The sequence below is a fragment of the Danio rerio genome, chromosome 7 (assembly GCF_052040795.2).
Source record: "Danio rerio strain M-AB ecotype USA chromosome 7, GRCz13ab, whole genome shotgun sequence".
In the NCBI taxonomy this organism is placed as follows: domain Eukaryota; kingdom Metazoa; phylum Chordata; class Actinopteri; order Cypriniformes; family Danionidae; genus Danio; species Danio rerio.
In genome coordinates, this window is record NC_141027.1 from 32899810 (window position 1) to 32925926 (window position 26117).

The 26117-nt window shown below is 36.8% G+C and overlaps 1 protein-coding gene across 3 annotated transcripts; it reads right to left on the reverse strand.

Moving 5' to 3' along the window:
- Nucleotides 1-5519: 5519 nt before the first annotated feature.
- slc17a6b (solute carrier family 17 member 6b) lies at nt 5520-25693 on the reverse strand. 3 transcript variants are annotated; one of them, XR_015494499.1, is made up of 13 exons: nt 25120-25693; nt 23482-23737; nt 22889-23007; nt 20575-20689; nt 19897-19984; nt 19441-19527; nt 17926-18068; nt 16733-16882; nt 15979-16111; nt 12973-13083; nt 10837-10964; nt 7628-8114; nt 5520-7395 (listed from the first exon to the last, which is right to left on the reverse strand). XR_015494499.1 is itself a non-coding variant. In NM_001128821.1 (12 exon segments), coding segments are annotated over 12 exon segments (1755 nt in total). In that variant the 5' UTR covers nt 25203-25300; the 3' UTR covers nt 7739-7772.
- Between the last annotated feature and the right edge of the window lie 424 nt (nt 25694-26117).

Here is a 26117-nt window from a genome sequence, read left to right on the forward strand (position 1 = left end):
AAAATTTTGTCCTGATCAGGTGACCTACCCACGTCAGTTGCGTCGCTTCACTCCCAATTATGAATTCTCTCATGTGGCATCATGGGATAGTGTAGCGTCCATCCGATGCACACTTCAGAATTTAACCGGAAGTAGTAAGTCATCCAGGTATACTTCTCAAATACTGTTTTTTGAATTCTATGAATTCGGACATACTACTCGGCTCGCATACTGATTTTAGCGTACTACATATGGAAGTATGCAATTCCAGACGGAGCCATAGATTAGCTTGTTCAGGTGTGTTTGATTAGTATTGGAGCATAACTCTTCAGCACAGTGGCTCTCCAGGAAAGAAGTTGCCCGTCCCTGCTGTAGATCATGGTTTGTCATCCATGCTGAGATGTCTTCCGCGCAGCTACCATCGGGTTATCCAGCTGAAATGAAAGACAGAGCTAAACCATGTGATTGGATGGCTGTTTCTAGTTTTATGGTGTGAATACAAAATGAAAAGGGACAGAGATCCCTGAGGTACACCTGTGAGCAGCAGGTGACCAGCTGAAATTTAAAAAATTCATATCATGGAAGTCAATAGTTACTGAGTTTTGAGGATAAAAATAAACATACAGACAATTCCAAATTAATACCTATCATCCCTGACATTACACTGAGAGTTTCTGGAGCTAAGCAATTGGCCTGTGCAAGATTATGAGCATTATTTATAATTAACCTAAGTAACCTAAAAGTAACCTACATTTTTGATGTCCTTTGGGTGAAAAAATATACAGCATTGTTTTCAGGGTGAACTATCCCTTTAATTTTAGATAAATAATAGATAGATGAATGAAGGAGTTTATTTAATTATATTTATTTTTGTGAACTATCCCTTCACTGCAAAAAAATGTTGGGCTCCACACAACTCCTTCATGTTGTACCAACACAAATTGATTAACTCAAAAACATCTAAAGAATTGTGCTGTTTCAGCTCATCTTAAATAAGTAGTTTGAACAAACCGCAAAAATATATATTTTTAAGTGTAGTCTTAGTCTCTGCATTGATACATTATTATAACTTCTTTTTCATATAAAAAATGCATTGAAATATACTATTGCATTGTTTTAGAATTAAATATTTACATGTTTGTTGTTGTTGTGTATTTAAATCAATATAACAGCAAAAACAGTAACCTGTGCATCTTTGTTTGAGGCATTTGGACAAAACCTCACACAGCAATTACACGTCCACACTCAATTGACAAGCTTTCAATTACGTTCAGCCAAGTGTGAACGTGTTTCTTCAGTCAATCTGATATTGTAAATCAGCTGCTGAAGGAAAGGTTATCCAATTAGTAACTGACTTACACATTGTAACTGAGAGAAAGGGCAAAGTTGGACATTGTCCAGCCTGTGTCGCTTCCCTCCGGCGGGACAGTGCTTTGACTTTGACTGCGAATACACACAATACAGGCCACATGGCTGACTTACAGGTTCTGTGGTAGGTTTCTGACATCTGAACAAGTCAATAAATGTGACATAGATAGATAGATAGATTGATAGATGGATAGATGGATAGATAGATAGATAGATAGATAGATAGATAGATAGATAGATAGATAGATAGATAGATAGATAGATAGATAGATAGATAGATAGATAGATAGTTAGATAGATGAATTAAAGGACGGACAGGATGGATGGATGGATGGATGGATAGATGGATGGAAAGACAGATAGGACAGATAAACACAGATAGAAAGATGGATATAAAAGCTATATCCTACACCAAGGCAAAAACACTGGCAAGGTCAGACACCTCTAGCACAGTAAGATCAGTATCTGCTGGTTTTCTGGCAGGCGAGTGTCTCATTTGCACTTCTCCTCTGCAGGGATGCGGCTGTGTCTGAATCTGCTGCACCTTTATCTGAGAGAACTGTGGCTTTTTATTTTCCTGAAAGAACTGGCACAGCCTTTAACACACAAACTGTCCATGTCTAAGCTTCATACAGCACTAATCTTATTTAAGGCCGTATATTTGTCAGACAAGTTCAAATGTTGGAAGAAACTTTATTTAATCAGATGCTGATGCTCTAAAGTGGGAAATTCTATCAAATACAGGGTTTAAAAATTTCAAATATCTAAATAAAGGGTTAGTTCACACAAAAATGGAAATGAACTAATTTAGTCTCCCTCATGTGGTTCCAAACCTTTATGAGTTTCTTTCTTCTGCTGAACACAAAATACAATGTTTTAAAGAAAGCTGGAAACCAACATCCCCTGGCTTCCATAGCAGGAAAAAAGTCAGTGGTTACAGGTTTTGAGCTTTCTTCAATATCTTTTTTTCCTGTTGAACAGAAGAAAAGAAGTCAAAGAGATTTGGAATAGGTATGAGGGTCTAAATGATGACAGAATTTTAATTTTTGGATGAACTATACCTTTAATACTTCTGTTTTACTGTTTAATTGATTTTGTGCTATTTAATATTTCATTGTGATTTTTTTATTAGGCTGCTAATGACCCAACACCAGGAGGGCAGTGTGTCTCCTGCATGAGGGACGAATGTGAACACATCCTCTAAATAGCTTTTAAGTGCTGCCCCTCCTTCCTGCCTCCATTACGAGGTTTGTGTGGTCAATAGGTTTCTCCAGGGACCGTATATTGATTTTGCTAAAGCGTGGAAAGGGCACAAAGATGCTCTATAGGTGACGGATTACCAATTTTGCTGCTTAAAACCTACATATGATTTAAGATATAGAACAGCTGGACAAAGTAAATTGAGCTTGACGACAGTAATCAGAAATAGATATTCTAGCAATGCATTTTTTAATTTTTATATTTTAAATTTTATTTTATGTGGGAATACATATATTTACATCTATTTATATTAACAGACAGACAGAAGATAGATGGATAGATAGACAGACAGACAGACAGACAGACAGACAGACAGACAGACAGACAGATAGATAGATAGACAGACAGACAGACAGACAGAAGATAGATAGATAGATAGATAGATAGATAGATAGATAGATAGATAGATAGATAGATAGATAGATGGATGGATGGATGGATGGATGGATGGATGGATGGATGGATGGATGGATTGTTGGATGGATGGATGGATGGATGGATGGATGGATGGATGGATGGATGGATGGATGGATGGATGGATGGATGGATGGATATAGACAGACAGACAGACAGACAGACAGACAGACGATGATGGATGAATGGAAGGATGGATGGATGGATGGATGGATGGATGGATGGATAGATAGATAGATAGATAGATAGATAGATAGACAGACAGACAGACAGACAGACAGACAGACAGACAGACAGACAGACAGACGATGGATGGATGGATGGATGGATGGATGGATGGATGGATGGATGGATGGATGGATGGATGGATGGATAGATAGATAGATAGATAGATAGATAGATAGATAGAGATAGATAGATAAACAGACAGACAGACAGACAGACAGAAGATAGACAGACAGACAGACAGACAGACAGACAGACAGATAGATAAATAGATAGATAGATAGATAGATAGATAGATAGATAGATAGATAGATAGATAGATAGATAGATAGATAGATAGATAGATAGATAGATAGATAGATAGATAGATAGATAGATAGATAGATAGATAGACGGACGGACGGACGGACGGACGGACGGACGGACGGACAGACAGACAGACAGACAGGTAAATAGATGGATGGATAGACAGACAGACAGACCATAAGGTTTGATTTCACTAAGTGGGACTTCCCAATCAGCCAATCAGATTCAGTGGATACGTTTACAGTAAGGGTTAAGTGCGTCTAGACTATTGGTATCCAACTATTAATCCCCTCTGATTATTAGGCGTCATCACATACTACTTCTCATAATCACATCCTCCAAGTACATAGATAATAAATCTTAGCGGAATTGCAAAAAAACACCAGAGGCGAGTACAATTTTGTTATAATTTTATATAAAAAAGGCTATATAGAGCATTTAAATTTCACATCAACATACCTCTCCATTTACAGTAACAGCAAAGGAAGCCATATATTCACACTTCACTCTTAGGCAGGAAACAAGAATAAGGTATCTCAACATCATCAGGCAAATTACTGTCGTGTTTGAAGAGTTTTGAATACCTTTACACACAATCCTCGTGTCACTGAATATTGCAACAGTAGAGGGAGAATGCAAGGAGAAACGAGGGAAGAGGGAGGCAAAGGAGCGCTTCTCTAAGCCACAGACAAAACACAGACCCCAAACAAAGAGGAAGGGAGGATCAACGTAAAGGATACCCGACAACAACATACTCTCAAAAAGCAACCACTGGCAACCATACAGGACGACTACAGAGGTGCGGCCGCCGGCGGTGCTGAGGACCCGGGATGAGTTTCCAACGGGACGCAACCGCAGGCGACACTGAAGGATCATTCTCTTCTGGTGAGTGGGCCCAGCACACAAACTCTCCACAGAGAAGAGAGCGGCACTGGACTCTTGCTAAATCTAAATATAGTCTCGTATATTTATATATATATATATTTGAACAGTAAGTAGATGTTTAATCTTTACTCTTTTTTAATTGTCATCACAAAACACTTAAACCAAAATGCGTACAGTTAAATGTGTTACATTGTTTTGGATGACGTGACCGCTAAGTTACTGTTACCATGGATTTATTGCTTTGTACATTGAATATGGTTATTCTCTGCTGCCAGGACTGTCTGTATCAGCCCTTTTACAGGTTCTCTCAATGGAAACTTTTCCCCACAAAAATCCCTCACCGCGGGTTACCTTTGGTTAATTGTGCAAAGAAATTGACACATCAGTAACAGCTTAGTAATGTAAACTAGCATAAAAACAGTAAAAAAAAAAAAAAATCCATGCATAACTAACATTCACAGATGTCAAAATGGCATGGAGTTAGAGAAAAAAAGGACATGAAATTAAAGAGTCCACAGTCTTGACCCACTGTGCTTTTGCTTTTTTGTTGCTCTTGCAGATAATATTCCCAGACATTCCAATTATCTAAAACCAAACCCCTTCCCAAGTTACAGCGAACACCAAATTGAAACAGCACCATCCAAAATATATTTACATACATAAGACCTGTCTTGAGAAACACTTTTGTTGCTTTTATTTCATCCTCTAAAAAAACTGTGCTTTTTATTTCTCTGCAGTGTCAAAGACTACAGTCCTCTTTAATCTCTGGGAAAACATGACGTATACGTTTATGGACGAGTAAAACATCATGAGGTATAAAGAAACTCTCTTTGTTGTGCTGTTAAAATGGCAGCTCTCTCAGTGCAATCGGAAAAATCAACAGTGGAAACCAGTTGCTTGTTTGTGATTTTCTACAGCAGTATTTCTGCATGAATGACTCCTGACGGGTTCAATATCTGAGCCGTTTGCCTAAATATCTCCACAGGCTTCTTCATGTTGCGAAGGCTCAGAATAATGGGGTGAAACTCAATTTTCACAATAGTACGCATGATTGCACTTGAAATTAAATATACTTTTTTTTTATAGAACATACAACATTTACAGTCTGCCAATTCGATATGTAATATCTCATTTGATTAGCTGACTTATTTAAAGTCATATTTAAATGTAGGATTAGATCATTGTGCAAACAATTACAATTTTAACAATGTTTTAGATTTTTTTTGTTAATCTACAGCTTTTTTTCTCACAGACAATACAAAATCTACAGTGTGGGCTTATATTTTATACTGTGCTGTATGTACAGTGATGTCGAAAATGTGGATGCTTAAGTCACACTTAAAAGTTTACAGTCATTGCATTAGATTATATAACAAAAAGCTATATATATTTTTTAAGTTTAATATTTACAAAAAGATTATTTTGGTTTGATAATATAATTATAATTAGGCAGATAAATGATAATATATTGAATCACAATAAAATTTATGTCAATAACAATAAGATATGGAATTTAGTTTACTCTATATTGATCTAAGAGCCAATCACACAGCAGAACTGTGCAACTAAAATGTGATATTAGAGATGAAAAAAATTATCTGCCAAAAATATGTTGTCATTTAATGGACCCTCTAATATTTGTGGCTTCAGTAATTTTTGGGCTACTTCTTTATATCTGGAAGCATTAACAACTTATATGGAAATATATATGGTTATAGTTCAATATGGAAAATAATTACAGAGACTGCATTTTTGCCATATCGCCCAGCCCTAATTATATGATTTATATTTGTATATTTATAAAGCTATGGTAAAAAAGATTAAAAGACTTAAAGATTCTCTGGATTTACGAATGTTTGAGTCAAATGTAATTCCTGTTTTTGTAAACTACAGATAACATTTCTGCCATGTTAGAAAAAAAAAGATTTTTTTTTTGCTGAAAATCACAAAAAAAAAACACCATGATTTTGGACATCCCAGCAGGCGCAGCACATCATGGGGATGTTGCATTTTGTTTGGTAATGAAAATAGGGTTGATGTCAGAATCCAATGTCAACGTCCAACCTAAAATCAACATAAAATAAAAAAAATAAAATAAAAATATCAATGCCTAATGATGTTACAGCTTGACGTTTTGTGGACGTTACCACTATGACGTCTAGCAGATGTTGGATTTTGGTTGCCAAACCTGACGAATAAATGTCTCTGTTTGATGTCAATATGACGTTGGTTCGACGTTGAATTTTGGTCACTTTCCAACACAACCTGAGATCAACCAATTATCAACTTTATTTGACATCGCTATTGGACATCAAAGTAATACTGTCCTTAAACGCTGGCTAGACATTTGATTTTTTGTCACCTGACGCCATGACCTAAATCTAACCTAATATTAATATCTTTCGACGTTGTGTGCCTGGGATTTTTATGTTTTTACTTCAGACGAGTTTATCCGTCAACAATTTATGTAATACCCATGATTTTCACAAACAACAAATTAAAACATTTGTTATTCTGACTAATTGTCATTTTAGGGAAAAAGAAGCACTCTTAATTTAGAAGAAATGCTATCAAACCTTTATAGAATAAAACATAACCTAACAACTACAGTAAATCCAGAGAAATTGACAACTATCAAGTAGTCTCTTAATAGTTTTAATTGCTGTCCATATAGAACTTTTTTTTCTTCATTAAAATAAAGACACTTCAAATACACAAATATGCAACATAAACTGGTTTGTTGCACATTGCACTTGGTTTGTTATTATTTAATGCAATGCTACTAATATATTTTTAATTGTGACTTGTTTTCCAAGTGCATCCAAGATCATTTTCACACCCCTGCATGTTCACCCGCTTCGAATGTTATCACTTGATTGAATGGGCATTAACAGTTGTTATCAGCTGATATATGTAGGCCAGTAGGGGCCTTCTGCACCTACTGGTAGGCTCAGTAGGCTGTTATCATCCATTCACATGGTTAATTTGCTATTCTAATAGAAAAGACTCCAGATCCAGATCTGTTTTTACATTACTGTGATGGTTGGGTTAGGGTTGGGGTAAGTGTAGATGTTTATAAAATACATGTATATGTAATAAAAAATGTAAATAATTCTTGTTAACTTCCATCCACAGATGATCTATAGCTGATTAACCATGTGGATGTATGATAACAGCCTTCTGAGCCTACCAGTAGGTGTATAAGGCCCCTACTGGCCCATATCTATCAACTGATAACCACTAATAACACCCATTCAATCGAGTGATAACATTCGAATCGGCTGGCAAGTTTCTGTTTGTGTGTGTCTTTGTCATATATTGTGTCTTCTCAAGACCTAGGAATAATTTCCACCCTGCCTGTATCCATAACCCCCTTCCTCCACCCCGTCCTGCACATACTCCTCTCGTTTATCCCATCCTTCAGCCCATCCTCCGTTCAGCTGTGTGGTGGCACCGTAACTCTTGGCTGGAGCTCCGAGGGCACCGTAGCTCTGGGTGATGTCGCCTGTCTCCTCCGCCAGCTCGTCTTCATCAATGAAGCCGCACTTCTCATCACTGGTCAGCTCTGGGTCTGCCCACGGCTGCTTCTCCCCAGAGGCGAAGATGCCATAGAAGATTACACCACCATAGTGCACCAGAGAAGCGATAAGAAACACATACTGCCACTCTTCTCGGGTCTGAAAAGAAGAAGAGAGAGTCGTCAGGAATGACATCACTGACAAAGAAATCCATCCTGGGGCTTGCTAGAATAATGCATGAAATGAAGACAGAGCTCATGAGCTCTTTTGGGAATGATTAAAGATCAGTGTTATATAAGATAAGATAATAATAGACCCGCTGTGCTGCTTAAAATCACATAAATATCACAACTTTTAGCTTTTTAATCTACCATGGACAAAATCTGATATTCAAAACATGATCCATGCAACCTGAACACGAAAGCCAACAAGAAATGGTATCACAAAAGTACCATTACTTGTCAAAAAGCGTAGTGCGAGTAAAAGCATACTACTCATTGTATAGTAGCCCTTCACAAAGTACTCAACAGTAATGATTAATGCAATAAAATTTAAATCAACTGGAACGTACATAAACATGCCCTTTTCTTTAAAGGTTGTTTCTTTTAAGTGTAGGTTAAGGGGGATTATGCTATACTTATTTGCTGTAAAATAAGTCTCTGGTGTCCCTAGACACAAATAATGCCTTATTCACTCTGAAACTGTCCCTTTTAGCCTTTGGTCCAAATTGTGCTGTTTTATTGACTGTCACTTTAAATTCAAATGAGATTCAGCTTTCTTTAAAAGAAGGAGGAGCTAAAAACGCCTATGCATCAGAATCCACTAGTTAAGTGTGACGTCAGGCGAAGTAGCTTTCGGGTCCAAGCACTCTATCAAACTGTATAGGGAGACTCATAAAATGGTAATAATAAACATTTACAAAGCGCTGTAATACTTTCGGATATCACAATCGCACATGCCTAATATCCGATGCCCAGAAAGTGATTCATTTTTTTATAAATTGTTGAAATTTTGGTACGCAGCAAGCCCAGATATAGTTGTGTACACTATGACTTAATATAAAATTCACTTTAAGGTGTGATATGAATAAAAAGTGATCATAAACAAATATTTTCTCAATTCAAATGAGTGGCGGAGGTGACAGAGTGGCACAGTAGGTAGTGCTGTCGCCTCACGGCAAGAAGGTCGCTGGGTTGCTGGTTCGAACCTCGGCTCAGTTGGTGTTTCTGTGGGGAGTTTGCATGTTCTTCCTTGTGTTCGCACAGGTTTCCTACGGGTGCTCCGGTTTCCCCCACAGTCCAAAGACATGTGGTACAGGTGAATTGGGTAGGCTAAATTGTCCAAAGTGTGTGTGTGTGTGTGTGTGTGTGTGTGTGTGTGGATGTTTCCCAGAGATGGGTTGCAGTTGGAAGGACATCGCTGCGTAAAAAAACGTGCTGAATAAGTTGGCGGTTCATTACTCTGTGGCGACTCCAGATTATTAAAGGGACTAAGCCGACAAGAAAATGAATGAATAAATGAATGAGTTCTGGCTTGGACCCGGAAACAGTATTACATACATCACCAACACATCATCACTTAACAAACGGATACTGGTAGAATCAAAACAGGACTAACTGTCTGTGTGTCATTACAAGGCAGTCTATGAAGATTAAGGTGTTCATTTGTGCATCCTAAAACTCCACATTTATAATCCTCTTAGTTGCTGACATTATCTTCAGTAGGTGAAAACTCTAATGGCAGATGACTGCTTCTCACTCAGGGCTATTTATGCCGATGAGGGAGAGATCGTCACTAATGGATGGGGTTTTCCCACTCTGATGACATCTATGAAGGGAGAATCAAACTGTTTCTGCAGACTGTTTTTATAAAGTATGATTATAAAAAAGTTAATTAATTAATTTTTACCATTAGAGGCTGGTGTATCCACACACTGTTGCCACAAAACTGTGTTTAAACCCCTTATAAAAGTGACTTTTGGATAATAGGTCCCCCAATAAATTATTTTCCATTCTTAAACATATACAGTACATTTAAATTGTGAGATTAATTTAACATGAGTACACATTTCATTTATATATGTGCTTATAATAAGCTGACAGAATGCAGGTTTCTGCATTTACATGCAAAGCGAATGCTGTCTAAAAAGCTATGAGTGTCCAGCAGTTGGCTCCACAAAACAAACTAATTCTGCACTGATAAATTCATGCAATTTGTGCAAGTGTTTGAAAATGTGCACTTAGTTGTTGTTTTAGGCATTTCAGACTTTTTTGTCATAAACAGTTGGCATCCTTTTCATCAGTGACATTCAGTTCAGTCTTTCGGTTACTGCGTGTAATGATTTACCCTCTTCTAGGACACTTTTAATGCTTCCACACTGTACATATTTGCTTTATTTAAAAGGTGCCTGTGTCTTGAGGTTGGTCTGTCTGATGTGATTTATCCATGATTGATAGGAATCACAGGACTGATTATTCTACATAAAAAATCAATAAACATATCAAGTCGCTGCAGGTTTAAGGAAAATGTGCAGTAAAAGTCCCAATACAGAACTAAAAATGTACTCCTGTAAAAGTAAAAGTACTATTTTTTAAACAACTAATAAAGTGCAATCCCTGTGAAAGTCTAACAAAAATCCCAATCTGAGATGGTTAGAAAGTTATTTGTCTGTATAAATCATTAAAGTATTCCAAAGACTGCATTTACACCTTGATTTTGTAAAAGATTCACTTTAATGTGTGATAAGAAATTTAGTGGTCTTAAACTTTAACTCACCATCTTGAGTTTCCTAAATTCAATGAGCAGAGCTTTGAACCTTGAAACAGTATTTCATGTAGCAAATTTACAAGCGCATAGTGCTAATAACTGAAGATGCTCTTACCTTGTGTTTAGTCATGGCTCCGACAATAAGAGGACACACCATTCCTGACAGGGTACCCACTCCATTAGAGATGCCCATGAGGATACTGGCATAGCGAGGAGCAATGTCTAAATGATTAACGTTGAAACCTGTGGCACAAAAAGATATGCATTGTATTATTATCTGACGAGTTGCTACAAATATGTCATCCCCTGATTTTTTGAATGTCTATTTTCCCCTTGAGCAAACTTGAGTGTATTTGTTGCTATGATTTCTGAGTCATACCTGTTCCCTGTTTAGCTGATTACCTGTGTCAGTGAATTCAAGCCATCAGTATCCTCGTCTCGTTGTTTTGCGTCAATGTTTGGGCTAATTCTGTATTTCTGTGCATAGTCTTTTGCAGTACTAAATGTATACATGTGGAAAATGGCTAAATAATTATAGCCATAACAAACCAAGGTTATTATTATTAAGTCATTAAAAACACATTTTGAACTACCATTTAAAAATACTTGTACTGCATTTATCTTTCTTGGCTAATTTCTCCATTTATAAATAGATTGGAAAGTTGTATACATTGTTAGTTAATGTACAGTGAAGTAACATGAACAAGGAATGTACAATAGTATTTTTATTTAATAACAGGATAAACCCATGTAAATGTAATAAATGCTGTAATATTTAATTGCTCGTAATAATTCATGTTAAGGCAGTAAGAATTCATGTTTATGAAATTAGACGTAATGTGTTAATATAATTTTGATTATTATATTATATATATATTATATATATTATATATTATATATTTCAGCTAAATGCCTGACATTGCCATTTCTCATTAGCTGAAGTAACAAAATAACTAACCCTTTAAAAAAACAATACTAAAGCTTTAAGCTTATTACAATAAAAACTATATATTAATATAATAAACTTAATAAATTTACATCAAAAACACTATTTATATATACGTTTTTACATATTAATATATAAAAAAAAGAATTTTAAAAATAAAATGTATTTCAAATTAATAACAAAATATGAAATTATAGGGAGAGCAGATGAAAATAGAGCCGTGTTTATTATTTAAGACTAATTATTCTGAGCATGGTGCCTGACCAAAAAAATACACTCAACGGCCACTTTATTAGATACAGCTTAAAAGGGCTGGGCTGAACCCCCTTTTTAGACCTCCTCAAGGTTCGACGTGTTGTGCGTTTAGAGATGCTCTTCCGCATACCTCGGTTGTAACGAGTGGTTATTTGAGTTACTGTTGCCTTTCTATCAGCTAGAACCAGTGTGGCCATTCTCCTCTGACCTCTGGCATCAACAAGGCATTTGTGCCCACAGAAGAACTGCTACTCACTGGATATTTTCTCTTTTTCTGACTATTCTCAGTAAACCCTAGAGATTGTGTGTGAAAATCCCAGTAGAACAGCAGTTTCTGAAACACTAAGACCAGCCCGTCTGGCACCAACAACCATGCCATGGTTAAAGCTACTTAAATCAACGTTCTTCCCCATTCTGATGCTCAGTTTGAACTGCAGAAGATCATATTGACCATGTCTACATGCACTGAGTTGCTGCCATGTTATTGGCTGCTTAGAAATTTGTGTTAATGAGCAGTTGAACAGGTGTACCTAAAAAAAGTGGCCAGTGAGTGTATATTTATATATAGAAAATAATATAGAAATATAATAATAATGTTAGTAATAATAATAAATTACATTTCGTTCCTAAATATTCAGGTCACAGTGTTCCTACTGTATAATATGTATGTTTTAGCTGTGCATATTTTACAGTATCTCTAACACGATGTTGGAGATCAAGACTATAAATAGCATGAGCAGCCATCTTGTGCAGCGGAGGAGTCTCTGGCCCCTCCCTCACGCACAGCTCTGTCTGGATGTGCTGCCTCTCAGGGGAGTGAGCATGAATTATTAAAAAGTCCAACAGAAACACTTCTTCCTTTCAAGCCTCACTGGAGGAAGAGCACATTTGAGCGATAAAAGGGAAACATGGTACTTCTTAGAAATACCGCCTTTTTTTGCAGCATTTCTTGGCTATTATTTATGGCTGCTGGGTTTTCTTATAATTGTTGCCTATAAACGACAGGTTTGCAATGAAAGTAAATGATATACTCTTTCCCAAGAGGCTTGCCTGATATTGCAAATCCACTGAAGCCGACAGCCAACACTAGAAATGAAATAGCCACTCCTTTACTGTGTGAATAACCAACAATCAACAACAGAGTGGCCTCCATCCCAAAACCTGAGGAAGATAAAAACACATGATTAATCAATTTATTAAGATTAATTGTACTAATACAACTATATAATCATTACATTTAGATGAAATACTGCAATGCGTACAAGAAAGAATTCACCCCAAGATCTAAATGTACTCATCATTTACTCACCCTACACTACTTACAAACATTTATGACTTTATTTTTTTCTGCTAAAAACAAACAAAGATATTTTGGGAACTAGTAGATTTTGATATCCATAGAAAAATATGATGGAAGTCAACAGCTATCGACTAATACCCACACAGAATCTATACACAGAGAAATCTGCAGATTTACACAGGGTTTTTTTCTCATAGTTGAATCTGTTTATTTAATTATGTAAATGTTTGTAAATGTACATATTTTAGTTCTTTATATTAATTTCTGTAATATTATTAACTAATATGCAAATTTTTATATGATTACATTATTTGTAAATACAGTTTTATAATTTCTTTCATAATTTTCTTTTCAGCTTAGTCCTTTATTTATTAGAAGTTATCACAGCGGAATGAATCGCCAACATATCCAGCATATGTTTTAGGCAGCAGATGCCCTAACAGCCACAACCCAGTACTCAGAAACACCAATAAACTCTCACACACACTCATACACTATGGTCAATTTAGTTTATTCAATTCACTTACACTGTAAAAATGGCCAGGATTTCAACGGTAAAAACTGTAAAACAGCTACAGTAAAAATTTGTGACCTGGTTAACAGTATGTTTCCTTAATATAAACGGCGAATAACCGTAAACTGTCTTTCCCAGAATTCCCTGGATGGCACAACCCTTTTTTATGCTTTTTGTTGACATTCATTTGGATCTTTTTAGTTGTTTCCCCATCAGTTATGGACATTAGAGATTAATTTTACATCTAATGTTGATAAACAATGTTCAATGACTTTAATTGTATGTGTGTTACCATACTGGTGTTAAGTAGCTGTGTGAATGCAGGGCCGGCGCGTCCATAGAGGCGACCTAGGCGGCCGCCTAGGGTGGCAGAATAAAGAGGACGGCGTCCCTGACACAACCCTCACCTTTCCCGCCCTCAGTTATATCCGCGTCTAGGGCGGCGTCAGCGACACTACCCTCACCACCCTCGCCCTCGGTTATATCCGCGTCTAGGGCGGCGTCCGCGACACTACCCTCACCACCTGTGCCCTCAGTTATGTCCGCATCTAGGGCGGCAGAATAGGGAGGGCGGCGTCCCTCGACAACCCGGCCTAACCTCGTCCCTCGAGGGCGGCATAACCGTCCTTTGCCTAGAGCGGCAGTTCAGCTTGCTCTGGCCCTGTGTGAATGACACTGAGCACCTTCTATACGTTGATACACTTTTCTGCTTGTGAGAAAAGATGTTTGAGATGAGCAATGGTTCATTATGTAACTTTCTCATCACCACCTGCATATGGCTGTGTTAACTTAACTTAACTGTGTTAAGATGTGTAGATGTTGGTAATTTAAAATACAAACTTACTACATCTATTAATTTATGAAATACGATAGTTTACTGTTAAAAAGGAGAAATTACTTTTATGGTTTGTACCGTAAAATACTGGCAACCACAGCTGCCATTTTTAAACTGTAAACTTTATGGTTCTATTTTTTACAGTGTTTAATGCATGTCTTTGGATTGTGAAGCACCTGGAGGAAACCCATGCAAACTCCACACAGAAACACCAACTGGTCCAGCCGGGACTTGAACCAGTGACCTTCGTGCTGTGAGGCAACAGTGCTAACCACTGAGCCACCGTGTCACCCATTAAAAACAGTTTAAGTAATATTCACTGCCTATTATTTGATATACTATATTCTGTTTATTATTTGATATATTATATTCTTGTCTATTATTTTACATATTATATTTATATATATTTGCCTTGTTTACCATACAAATGGGTCAAACTGGATTTGCATTGTAAACCTAAAATACAAGTATTAATTATTAAAAAGTTTATTATCTTTTATATACTGTTTTAGTTACCATCCTCCAAAATCATTCGACATAAATCTGCAGATTTTCTGTGCAGAAAAAGAAAAAAAAAGTCCACAGATTATGTCAGGCATTGGCTATTATTTTCTGACATTCTACAAAATATTTTAATTGTATTACAAATTGTAATTGAAGAAGAAAGAAGAAAGGAATTAAAAGTGGAGGGTGAGTAAATAGTAACAATTTTAATTTCTGGGTAATCTCTCTCTTTCAAAGTGATTTTAAAAGTGAGCTAGCATAATTTAAAGGGATAGTTCACCTAAAAACCATTTTCACACCCTTAACTTGTGACAACACAGTTTGACCTGTTTGTTGAACACAAGAGAAGATATTTTAAAGAATGTTGTAAACCTACATCCATTGACAATGGTATTTGTTTTTTACTGTGGAAGTCAATAGTTGCCAGTTTTCAGCTTTCTTCAAAATATCTTCTTTTTGTGTTCAAATGAAAAAATAAACAAATAAAGATTTAGAACTACACTTTCAGAAATAAGGGTATGTGAGCTGTCACTGGGGTGGTACCTTTTAAAAGGTACAAATTTGTACCTAAAAAGTCCATATTAATACCTCGAGGGTACATATTAGTACCTAAAAAGCACAAAACTGTTCCTCTTAAAATTTTTAGGTATTAATAAATACTTTTAAGGTACCAATGTGTACCCTTTAAGTACAAATGTACACCTTTTGAAAAGGGTACCACCCCACTGACAGCTTACCTACCTTTATTTCTGAGAGTATACTCGAGAGAGAAGACATTTTCATTTTTGGGTAAACTACCCCCTTAACTTTACTAGTTCACATGGATTTAACAACAAAAGATAAATTAATGCAGTCGTATAGTGTCTAAGGTTTGTGTGCATTTGTGCTGAAGGCTGGAATCACCTCCGCAGTTCATGATCTTTCGAACCGTAGTTGTAGACAGGATGTTTTTGCTGCGAAGGTGATCGGCTAGCTGTCCCCCAATGGGCACAATAATGGTCATCACCAGATGGGGCAGAGCTGACAACATGCCAACCTGAAGAAGAGACCAGCGTCAGGCTCATGAGCGTCCTATTAAAAACTCTCCAGGATAGAAGCATTAGCCACTGACCAATGCTAGCTAAAACTGTGACATACAGTACACAGACACACCAAAGCAAGATCAAATCTATAATAATAAAACTGTGAGAATCTTTCAATTAAATTTGATTTTAAATTAGATTTATGTGTAAATACTGGATAAACATTTAGCATGCAACATTACTGTACCATGCAAGGCATTGCTATTAGTAGGTTAATACTAAAACTAGATGTAAAGACATGGTTGCAGGTTTAACTGTAGGAAGTGAGGAAACAAGATGAGATGAGATGCAAAATCACCAATAAATGATTAATGAATAATTCATTTTGAACAATATTCGCAATGAATAATTCATCAACCTATTTCAGACCTTAGGGAATAACAAAGGTCACCCTTTTACTGATGCGCACTGGAATTATAGACAAAAATCAAATGAAACTTAGACACTCAGGCAAGCCACGTTGACTCAACTATAGCTTTTCATGAAGTATTTAATCATTTTTTTTTAATTACTGGGTGTGTATTTAACAATTTCCAAATAAAATGCACGCCAAATGAAAGGTAAAGAGAAATTACCTTGCTAATCTCAAAGCCAAACACCTCCTCGAAGTATGCGGGCTGGCTGATGAGCAGCAAGTAGAAGGTCCAACTCCTGCAGAAGTTGGCAACGATGATTGCATAGACGGGCATGGATGTGAAAAACTTCCTCCAAGGTGTCTTAAATTTCTGTAGGAGAGCATTGAGTAATGTGTAGTGAACAATACTACCCATATGTTTTTGATTATGATAGATACCTGCTGTATAGAGGGCTTTCAACAAATATGATATGTAAAGGTTTGATGCTGGAAGTGTGTGTGAAACTCTTTTTGTCAGTTCTGACATTAAGTGGCAGTTCATGGTAAAGTCATAGAAAGGTTAACAAGGGAAAAATGCATGAATTACATTTTTAAGGAATATGATATATCAAAATGTTTGATGTGGAAGAATTCTCTGCTTCTAGTCTATCTTTGTTGGTACATTAAACTTAGACTTTATTAAATGTCCTTAGATAACCCCAACATCCACCTTCTTCAACATCCACAGAAGAACAAAACTGACTAAAACACTGTATTGACAGCAGCTGGTGATGTGAATTTTGAAATGAAACACTGTGCCAGCACTATAATGCATATACTGTTTTAAGTTCACCACTGTGTTTGGTTTTCAAGTACTTTACACTGTGGTTAAATAAAGGGACTTATTGTGAGTTTTTGACATTTTAGTAGTTAAAAATGATGCATTTCACAAGTATTTGTAGTAAGAATCCCCCCCCCCCTCCCATCACCTTTGATAACAGAAAATGTATTCGCAGTTCATTACCTGTTTTTTTTTTCTACACAACATATCACTTCAAACTAGTAAAGATGTCAGCGAAAGTCCTTTGTTAATCTTTTCAACATCAACCGTTGGAGCAGAAATCAAGGCCATAAAGTGCAATTCAAATGTGTAAATGATAGATAGATAGATAGATAGATAGACAGACAGACAGACAGACAGACAGACAGACAGACAGACAGACAGACAGACAGACAGACAGACAGACAGACAGACAGACAGACAGACAGACAGACAGACAGACAGACAGACAGATAGATAGATAGATAGATAGATAGATAGATAGATAGATAGATAGATAGATAGATAGATAGATAGATAGATAGATAGATAGATAGATCTCTTTCTCTCCATTATTTCTAAGAAAACTATCTGTAAGGTAGATTTGCACTTACATCTGCAGGTCCTAGCAGCTTAGCACTCTCTCCGATACTCTCCTCAATGTAGCAGCGTTCCTCAGCTGTGATGGTGGGGTGTTCAGCCGGGCTCTCATATGACACCAAGATCCAGAACATGTACCAGAAAATCCCAAAGCAGCCTGAAAAAAGAGAGCAACAAATAATGTACAATGAAAAATGATCAACTACTGTGTCTTTCGTTCAAAGAACGAACAATATTTTTTTTGGATTAAGTGAAAAATATGATTTCTGATTTTATCCTGTTTAATTTAATTTGCCTTAAAGAAAAAAACAAACAAATCCCATAGGAAAAATTAACAGCATTATTATTTTTTTATTATTATTTAATGTATTATATAATAATATTATTATTTATTCATTATTTATACTTTAAACCAGCAGTTTTGTCCAAAATATAATGATTTGAGGGGCATTTATCAATTTAGCTGTAGCAAATTACTGTACTTTTTTTTAGGTTGGGTCCAAAGCAAAATTATTCTTTGATCTAAGCGTAAAATATATTCATTCATTCATTAATTTTTTTTCTTTTCGGCGTAGTCCCTTTTTTAATCTGGGGTCACCACAGCAGAATCCACTACCAACTTATCCAGCATATGTTTTACAAAGCGGATGCTCTTCCAGCCGCAACCCATCACTTGGAAACCCATACACACTCATTTTGCAAACATACATACACTATGGACAATTTAGCCTACCCTACCTTTAGCCTAGCCTTCACCTGTACCACATGTATTTGGACTGTGGGAGAAACCGGAGCACCCAGAGGAAACCCACGCAAATGCAGGGAGAACAAGCAAACTCCACACAGAAACGCCATCTGACCCTCAAACCAGCCAACTGAGGCTCGAATCAGCAACCTTCTTGCTGTGAGGCGACAACACTACCTACTGCGCCACTGCATCAGGTAGAATATAACTAAATATTAAAAAAAAAATAATAATAATAATAAAATCTTAAGTTTTAAACATCTATGTTGTACCAAAGTAAAAATATTAATAACAATTATAATTAGGGTCTTTAGAGTATAGAATATTTCTACTTTGGGTAAATCTTTTTTTTTCTTGACCACAATTAATATTTTTGAATAAAGATTAAATAAATTTTTACAGTTTGAACCAAAGTAATTTTATACTTTGAGAAAGACTAAACATTTTATTTTCAGCATTTTTATTTTTTTAAAAGTTGATTGAAAGTACATATTTTTTCAGAGTAGATGTGAATCTTAAAATAAATGATGTCAGGCAGGTAGATCATCTGACTGAAAACTCCTCATATAAGTGATGAGATTAAAATGCATTGCTTTCCATCCAGGACGTGCTAATTCTTGGCACCGAAACAAGCCGATTCAGTGTCAGCACAGAAGATAGACACATGGCAGCATCAGAGGAAAAATCAATATCTAGCATCAGCGAGTTAATCCATACTACCGAGGCCATTCGTTCAGCACACTCATATAACAACAGTTGCATTACACACACAAACCACTCTTACCATAGACATAGAAAACAGAAGACCAGCCCGTGTACTGCACCAGGATCCCAGCCAGAGGCATGGCAATGACAGCCCCAGCATAGGAACCTACAGAGGAAAGAATGGGGGGGTTGGGGGGGGGGGGTGTTCAAGTCAAAATTCAGTTTGTAGTTCAACTTACAGTAAAAGTCTTTAAACAAAAAAGAAGCTTTCTATATGTACTCTCAGCCCAGGCAGCCTTGAATTCAATAGTTGTTTATGCATTAAAACATCACAGGAAGATACAGATCATGCATAAATAATGTTTCCTATCCTAGTATTCTTGAAGATAAACAGCAAATGAATATTTACATTTTAAAATGAACTCAACAATAAGCCACTAAGAGAGCAACTAAACAAATGTAATAGCATTGTTTTTCTCTCTCTTTTATCCACTTGTGTATGTTTGCTTTAAAGAGAATGAGGTTGAATTTTTACCACAGAAGGAGGTTGTGGCCAGACGACTTCTTTCCAGTGGAGGGGCCCACTTACTCCAGATCCCATGACAGGCTGGGTAAGTTACACCCTACAATAAAAACAATAATAACACCCATCAGTTTTATCAGGTTGAATATTTCATAATGTGGTTATAAATATAGTTTCTTAAAAAATAATAATAATACACATTGTTGACATAATCGTGGTAATTACAAAACACATAGTGCCTCTACAAATCAATACACTTGTCCCGAAGACAAAGCCTGGGTTATTGTTCTCTTACAGATATCCTCAGGTCATAACTGATTGTTATAGGATAATGGACTTTTCCCAGTATGAACAACCACAAATGTTTTTTTTTCTTGGAGAAATAGCCAAAAGTGCTCATGTTTTAGATATGAATAGGCCTATAATTGTCATGGTGTTAGATTAATATTACACAGTTAAGAAATAAAGTTTTGCAGCAGTTTAGCAGTTTAATTGGTTCCGCGAAAAACTTTTCAGTCAATTGTTCTTAAAAGAACATTTTTTTCTAAATATTACGATTTTAAGAAAGCCTTCGTGGAATGGAAAGGCTCCATGAATGTTAAATGTTCTTTGTGGAATCATTCATGCCAATACAGACTCTTTTTAAAGAGCACAGCAAACAAACAGCGAGAAAACCGTAGGTATTCTTACCTCTACAAGCCCTTGTAATATCCTGACGAATATGACGCAACCATAGTGACCACGTGCAGCTGAGGGGATGAACATATTCAGTGTGGACGTGAGGAGAATCGCCGCGCCAAAAACCCTGCATAGTAAATGGATACGTGGTTAAATTGTGCTGTTTAGTTAGAGAAACACATTTATAGGTTCATTTCATCAGTTTTCCCCTATAAACCTATACTATTCAGGTGTCATTATAGTCGCCAATCTTTTTAATTATACACAGTTTTGTCGCTGAGAGAAAATAGGCTGCTAAACATACACGTGTTTGTCATAAAAAAAATGGTAGCCTATTGTGTTTGGTCACGCGGGGTAGGCTTCTAGTAGGCTATTACCACAGAAGAAAAACGGACTTTCATTTATTTCCAATTTTTCTGTCGTCGTGTAGAGCTCGAGACCCCTCACCTCTCTCTCCCACTGGCACAGCGCTAATCGGATTGAGAGAGTCCTCCAGCACGAGACTCGCTGATTCTATTAGTCCCCAATCACGTCAACCAATTGCCGAAATATGAACTGGGAAGTGTTGCATAATTTCAGCAAATACAATTAAATCAATAATTTGACGTACTGCGTCTATAGGAATATGATATAGAATTGCACAACATTTTGACTATGGCGGATTATTGACAAACAAACCGTTTGGTCTATTGTTAGCCATGCAACCATCAAAGCAGATGTTTGTTTTAGTGAGAAGAAAAATTATACTTCCAACTACCGTATAGCTAACATGGGCGTTTTTATTGTTGCTAAATCGTTGTGTGAAATATGAGTCACGGCCAAGCCCTCTGGCAACATGTCCGGGGCTGGTTGCCATGCCCCCCTCATTGAGCAGATTAGACACGGTTCCCCCCGGGATCTCATTAACAGGTGGAGAATGAATGCCCCACAGACCCGCTCCCACAGTCTAATCCTACAACTCACACGACGGGTCAGCCTTCACTCTGCCACTCACTCACTCACTCTCAGACACACAGCATTGAAACACAAGCAGAGCAATGAACTCTCTCTCTCTCTCTCTCTCTCTCTCTCTCTCTCTCTCTCTCTCTCTCTCTCTCTCTCTCTCTCTCTCTCTCTCTCTCTCTCTCTGATTTAAGCATTGATTTATTTAATAAATTTTTACCCCTACCCTCTCTCTTTTAACACTTGCATTGCTTATACCTTACTGTATTCACTGCATATACAGCATCTCATCTAGGCCTATAGCATGTGCCAGATTAATAATGGACAATGACCTTAATTTAAGAACGCTAGAAGCAAGTCTGAGTCCTGAAAAAACGAAAAAATAATAAACCATGGTTTTAAAAAGCACAGTTCTCTAAATAATAATTCATAAAACTAAAGGTGTCAGGAAGAAAAAATATGGGGGTTTTATAGTGACGACAATTTTGAGGGTTCCCCAAACAACCTTTTAGTGATTTTATTCATAGCTTGAAGAACATTTAAAAAAATCTACTATACCGTAACAATTTCTATTTAATATTCTGTGGAATTACAATATGAATGGTCAATAAATTTGACCATTGTTAACAATAGAAAAATGTATTTTTTTTAAGAGTGAACATTTTCTTCTTTCCTTGTTTTTCTATAGTAAAATATGAGCCAGTATAATTCATAAAAGTTATATCGGGGAAGAGCTCATAATGATATTAGTTTCACACACAAAAATGCGCTCTTACAAGAAATTTTATGCAAATAATAAACAGATGAACATAGGTCCTCCCATCATCCTCTGTTTCCTCCATGACAGGTACAGTTCCAAGAAGCTATGAATAAGGAACATTTCTAGTGCAACACAGACAACTAATATGTACAGCTCAGTCAGACTTAATGATGATCACAAATCGTGTTTCTCTATATGGATACAAATAACATTACTAATATTGGTCATGGTTTATTTTTTAAATATTAGGGTTATATTTTAATATGTTTGCATGTATGAAAAAACATACAGCAATAAATGATTCTCCTTCGCATTCAAAAATGTTTTAAAAACATGATGATCCTTTGCATTTTTCGCACCGCCTTTGAAAGGATTTTCAGTCTTCAGCTAATCAAAACTCTCCAACTAATATCATATACATTTTTTTAAAGAATCACACTTAATTATGAATATTCTTTCGTTACCAATGAAGATTTAATTTTGTTTTGCATTACAGCATTAGAGATTATTATAGCTAAATACCAAATGCTATTTTAAATGCAATTAAATAGGTCTACGTATGAGCTGATAATATTAAAAACAACAACTGTGATGTTAAAAAATAAATAAACATCATTTCCATACCTGTTTGCCGCCAGTCTTGAAGAAATGTATCCTCCGGGAATTTGCGTCACTATATAACCCCAGAAAAACGAGCCATGAATCAATCCAACTGTTTCCGGATCCCAGTTAAACTTTGCTTTCTGAGAAAAAGAAATATGTTTTATGTTATGAATATACTGCATATTCGTTATTTATAAAAGCCACAACACAAAAAAAATATTATTGATCAATGTGCACTAAAAAAAAAAAAGAAAAAAGTGCGCAGCATTAGTTCTAGCTGAAGAGTTAATCAATTTGAGGCCGATGACATTCAAACAACCAAGGTCAATTTTTTTGCATCAGTATTTGCTTTCAATATTTTCCAAGTCTGCGATTCAGCATCCAATAAGCCTCTTTTCAACAAACACAAACCATTACGTTCGTTAAATATTTTGCTTTATTTTATTTATTTCATTTTATCCTATTCCCTAAATTGTACGTATGTGTGTGCACGTCAGACTGTGTGTGTGTGTGTGTGTGTGTGTGTGTGTGTGTGTGCGTTCATGATCTGTGTGAGGGGGTGTCACGAAGCTGACGTAGACATATAAAATTCGAAGCGTGCCAGGCGTACAAACCTCTTTGATGATGATCTTTCCGTTCAGGTGAATGGTGCTGTTGTTCACCATGCTCACTATGGCCACGCCTAAGTTGCACCGAATACCGAAGGAGATACAGAAACCGAGGCCGCTCATTATGGCGATGATGTAGCGGCGCGGAAGTCCGAAGCAAGTACAGTCGCACAAAGGTGCTTTTCTCTCGTTGATCTGGGCAGGCCGTCCATCCTCGGTCAGTTCAATGTTCTCACCAGGTTTTTGCCGCTTTTCTATCACCCTGAATCAGTCAGAAGAGAACTGTTTGTAGGACACCAACAGCTCACTGGCTATAGGAACTAAATTAGTCAGAATAATTATGAATATCTATCATTTCCCCCTGTAAATATTGGTCGTAGCCTAATATTAAATCAAACGTGCTTTTAAACATTTCATTCAGTTTACATTTCCACTGGTAGCCTATTTTAATAGATTCAGATTCAGACATCACCGAGATCGCATGCAATTGTCTTATATTTATTTTTATTTCATCACAAAATATTTTCTTCAAACTATTTAGAGATTTGCTGTGCTGCTGTAAAGCGCACTGTACCGCATTGCAGCAATTCCCTTCACCTTCACCTGTTTTACAATCACACGGCTTAGGGTTCAATCATATTATTCACTTCAATAGCAGAATTAATGTAAGTATACTAGTGCTTTGTGTTCTCAAAAAGAGAGGGATTTGCGTAGTTTTTTAACATTAGGATTTTAAATAAAAACGCACATGGGGATGTATAATATATAATAATTTAATGTGCATTAAAATGTAGGCATATATTGTTTCGAAATGTAAAAATGCCAAACATTTCGATTGAAGTTTTTATGATGGAAACAAAAGACGTTTTATTTTGACAAAATGCAATCATATAAAATGCACATGAACTGTATTAAAATCGTTAATTCAGGCTTTTAATCATAGCAGAAACAAGAGAATGATCGAAAATATGTAGAGGCTAAAACATTTCTCTTAGCAAAGGAAAAAAATAAATATGAGGAGACACATTAACTAAATGCAGCGTTGAAAGGAAAATGCACTTTCAATTGCGAAAGAACAATTCGTTCAGATGGTCCAGGCGGTCGATCAGTTTTTTAACCCTTCGTGCAAGTTGCAGAGGTTTTTTTTTCTTAAAACGCGCACAAAAATGACTCTGTATCGAAGAGCATCGATCCAATGTTGAATAATGATGTATAATCCGATTTTCTCATGTTTTTCAATAATGATTATTTCAGCAGGTATTGTGGGAATATGTGGATGGTCTCTAAAAGGAAGAGACACTCGAGGGAATCTTCTAATTGAACGATTAGACTGCAATCGTAAAAGCCCTACAATCGCCAGAATACATGACAACCCATAAAGATAGGAAAACTCGCATGCTTCCATCCCCTCCTCCCAAGATTATGCACAATTACATAATTTTCTGCTCGTCTCCGTGAGGCGTGACGCCAAAACCGACTGGGGAAACTCGTTTTGGGCAGACAAAACTACCACACAAATTCATACTTTCTCTGTTCTGTCATAAGCCAGGAAGACATTGATTATATTCATGCCTAGCACACACACGTTTATGCACATTATGTTCAAACGTCTAAATTGATTTGTACAATGTTAAATCATCTTACCTGTACACGTGCCCCAGTGTCTTCCCCGCAAGTTGCTTCAGCCCCTCTTTGCTAAAACCAGCAGGCTCCCTCGGAGTCTCCATGTCCAAATGTGAAAATCCCTCGTTTTTTTCCCAGGTAATGTTAAAGTACCATGTCACAGTGTGAGATGAGAGAGCATACCCAGCGGATCAATGATTCAGTATAAGACGGATGGGGAAAATTCACGACGGTGTTCACAGAGCGAAGGGAAAAAAAATCCGCTTACACGAGTGAGAGATCAGAAGTGGTCTGGCTCTGTCTACTCATTATTATAAACTCATAAACTGCCCCGCGCGCGATAGGGGCACGCGATGCCATCTCAGATTTAACTCAATGAACACGGAGTTCTGATTAAAATCACTTGTGATCAAAAACACAGATTAAAAGAAAAATAGGTCCAATTTCCTTGTACCGTACTGTCACTTTTTCCGATTGAAGTGCCAGTTAAGTGGCTTTAAAGGGCGGTAAATGGCTTTCAGCACCAAGGTCAGCGACAGACTCGCGTTCAGATCAGCGCGAGCTCCGCCGCCAGTCCTGTGCCAGCCAGCAGTGCGCGAGGCGGATCACAGCCGTCACTGAGCCAGCAGTCGATTTGGGAGGGGTTAGAGAGGGCGGAAAGTGTTCACATTCCATTCACATTTTCTTTTATTTTGTTCTCAATTGATCTGAGTAATGCTGCACGTGGAGCAAATGATAGTGTTTTTGATGCGCATGTTAAGCGCACGTGACGTGAGATTGTAAGTTTCTACATTTGAGCTTTTATGCTTATTGCTTGTTTTCCATCAAAGGCCGTGCAAGCCTCCTGGGGGCGGTGCTATGGAAACCGGATCAGGGGTGTTTCCCCCCGCCAAGTGCGCGTGTGCTTGTGCGAATGAAAGCGTATTAATAATTCATACACACATCGCAGGTCCGCTCTCTCTGGCTTCCACAGCAAAAATAAATCAATAAAATGCTGTTGCACGTAGGTATGTCGATAC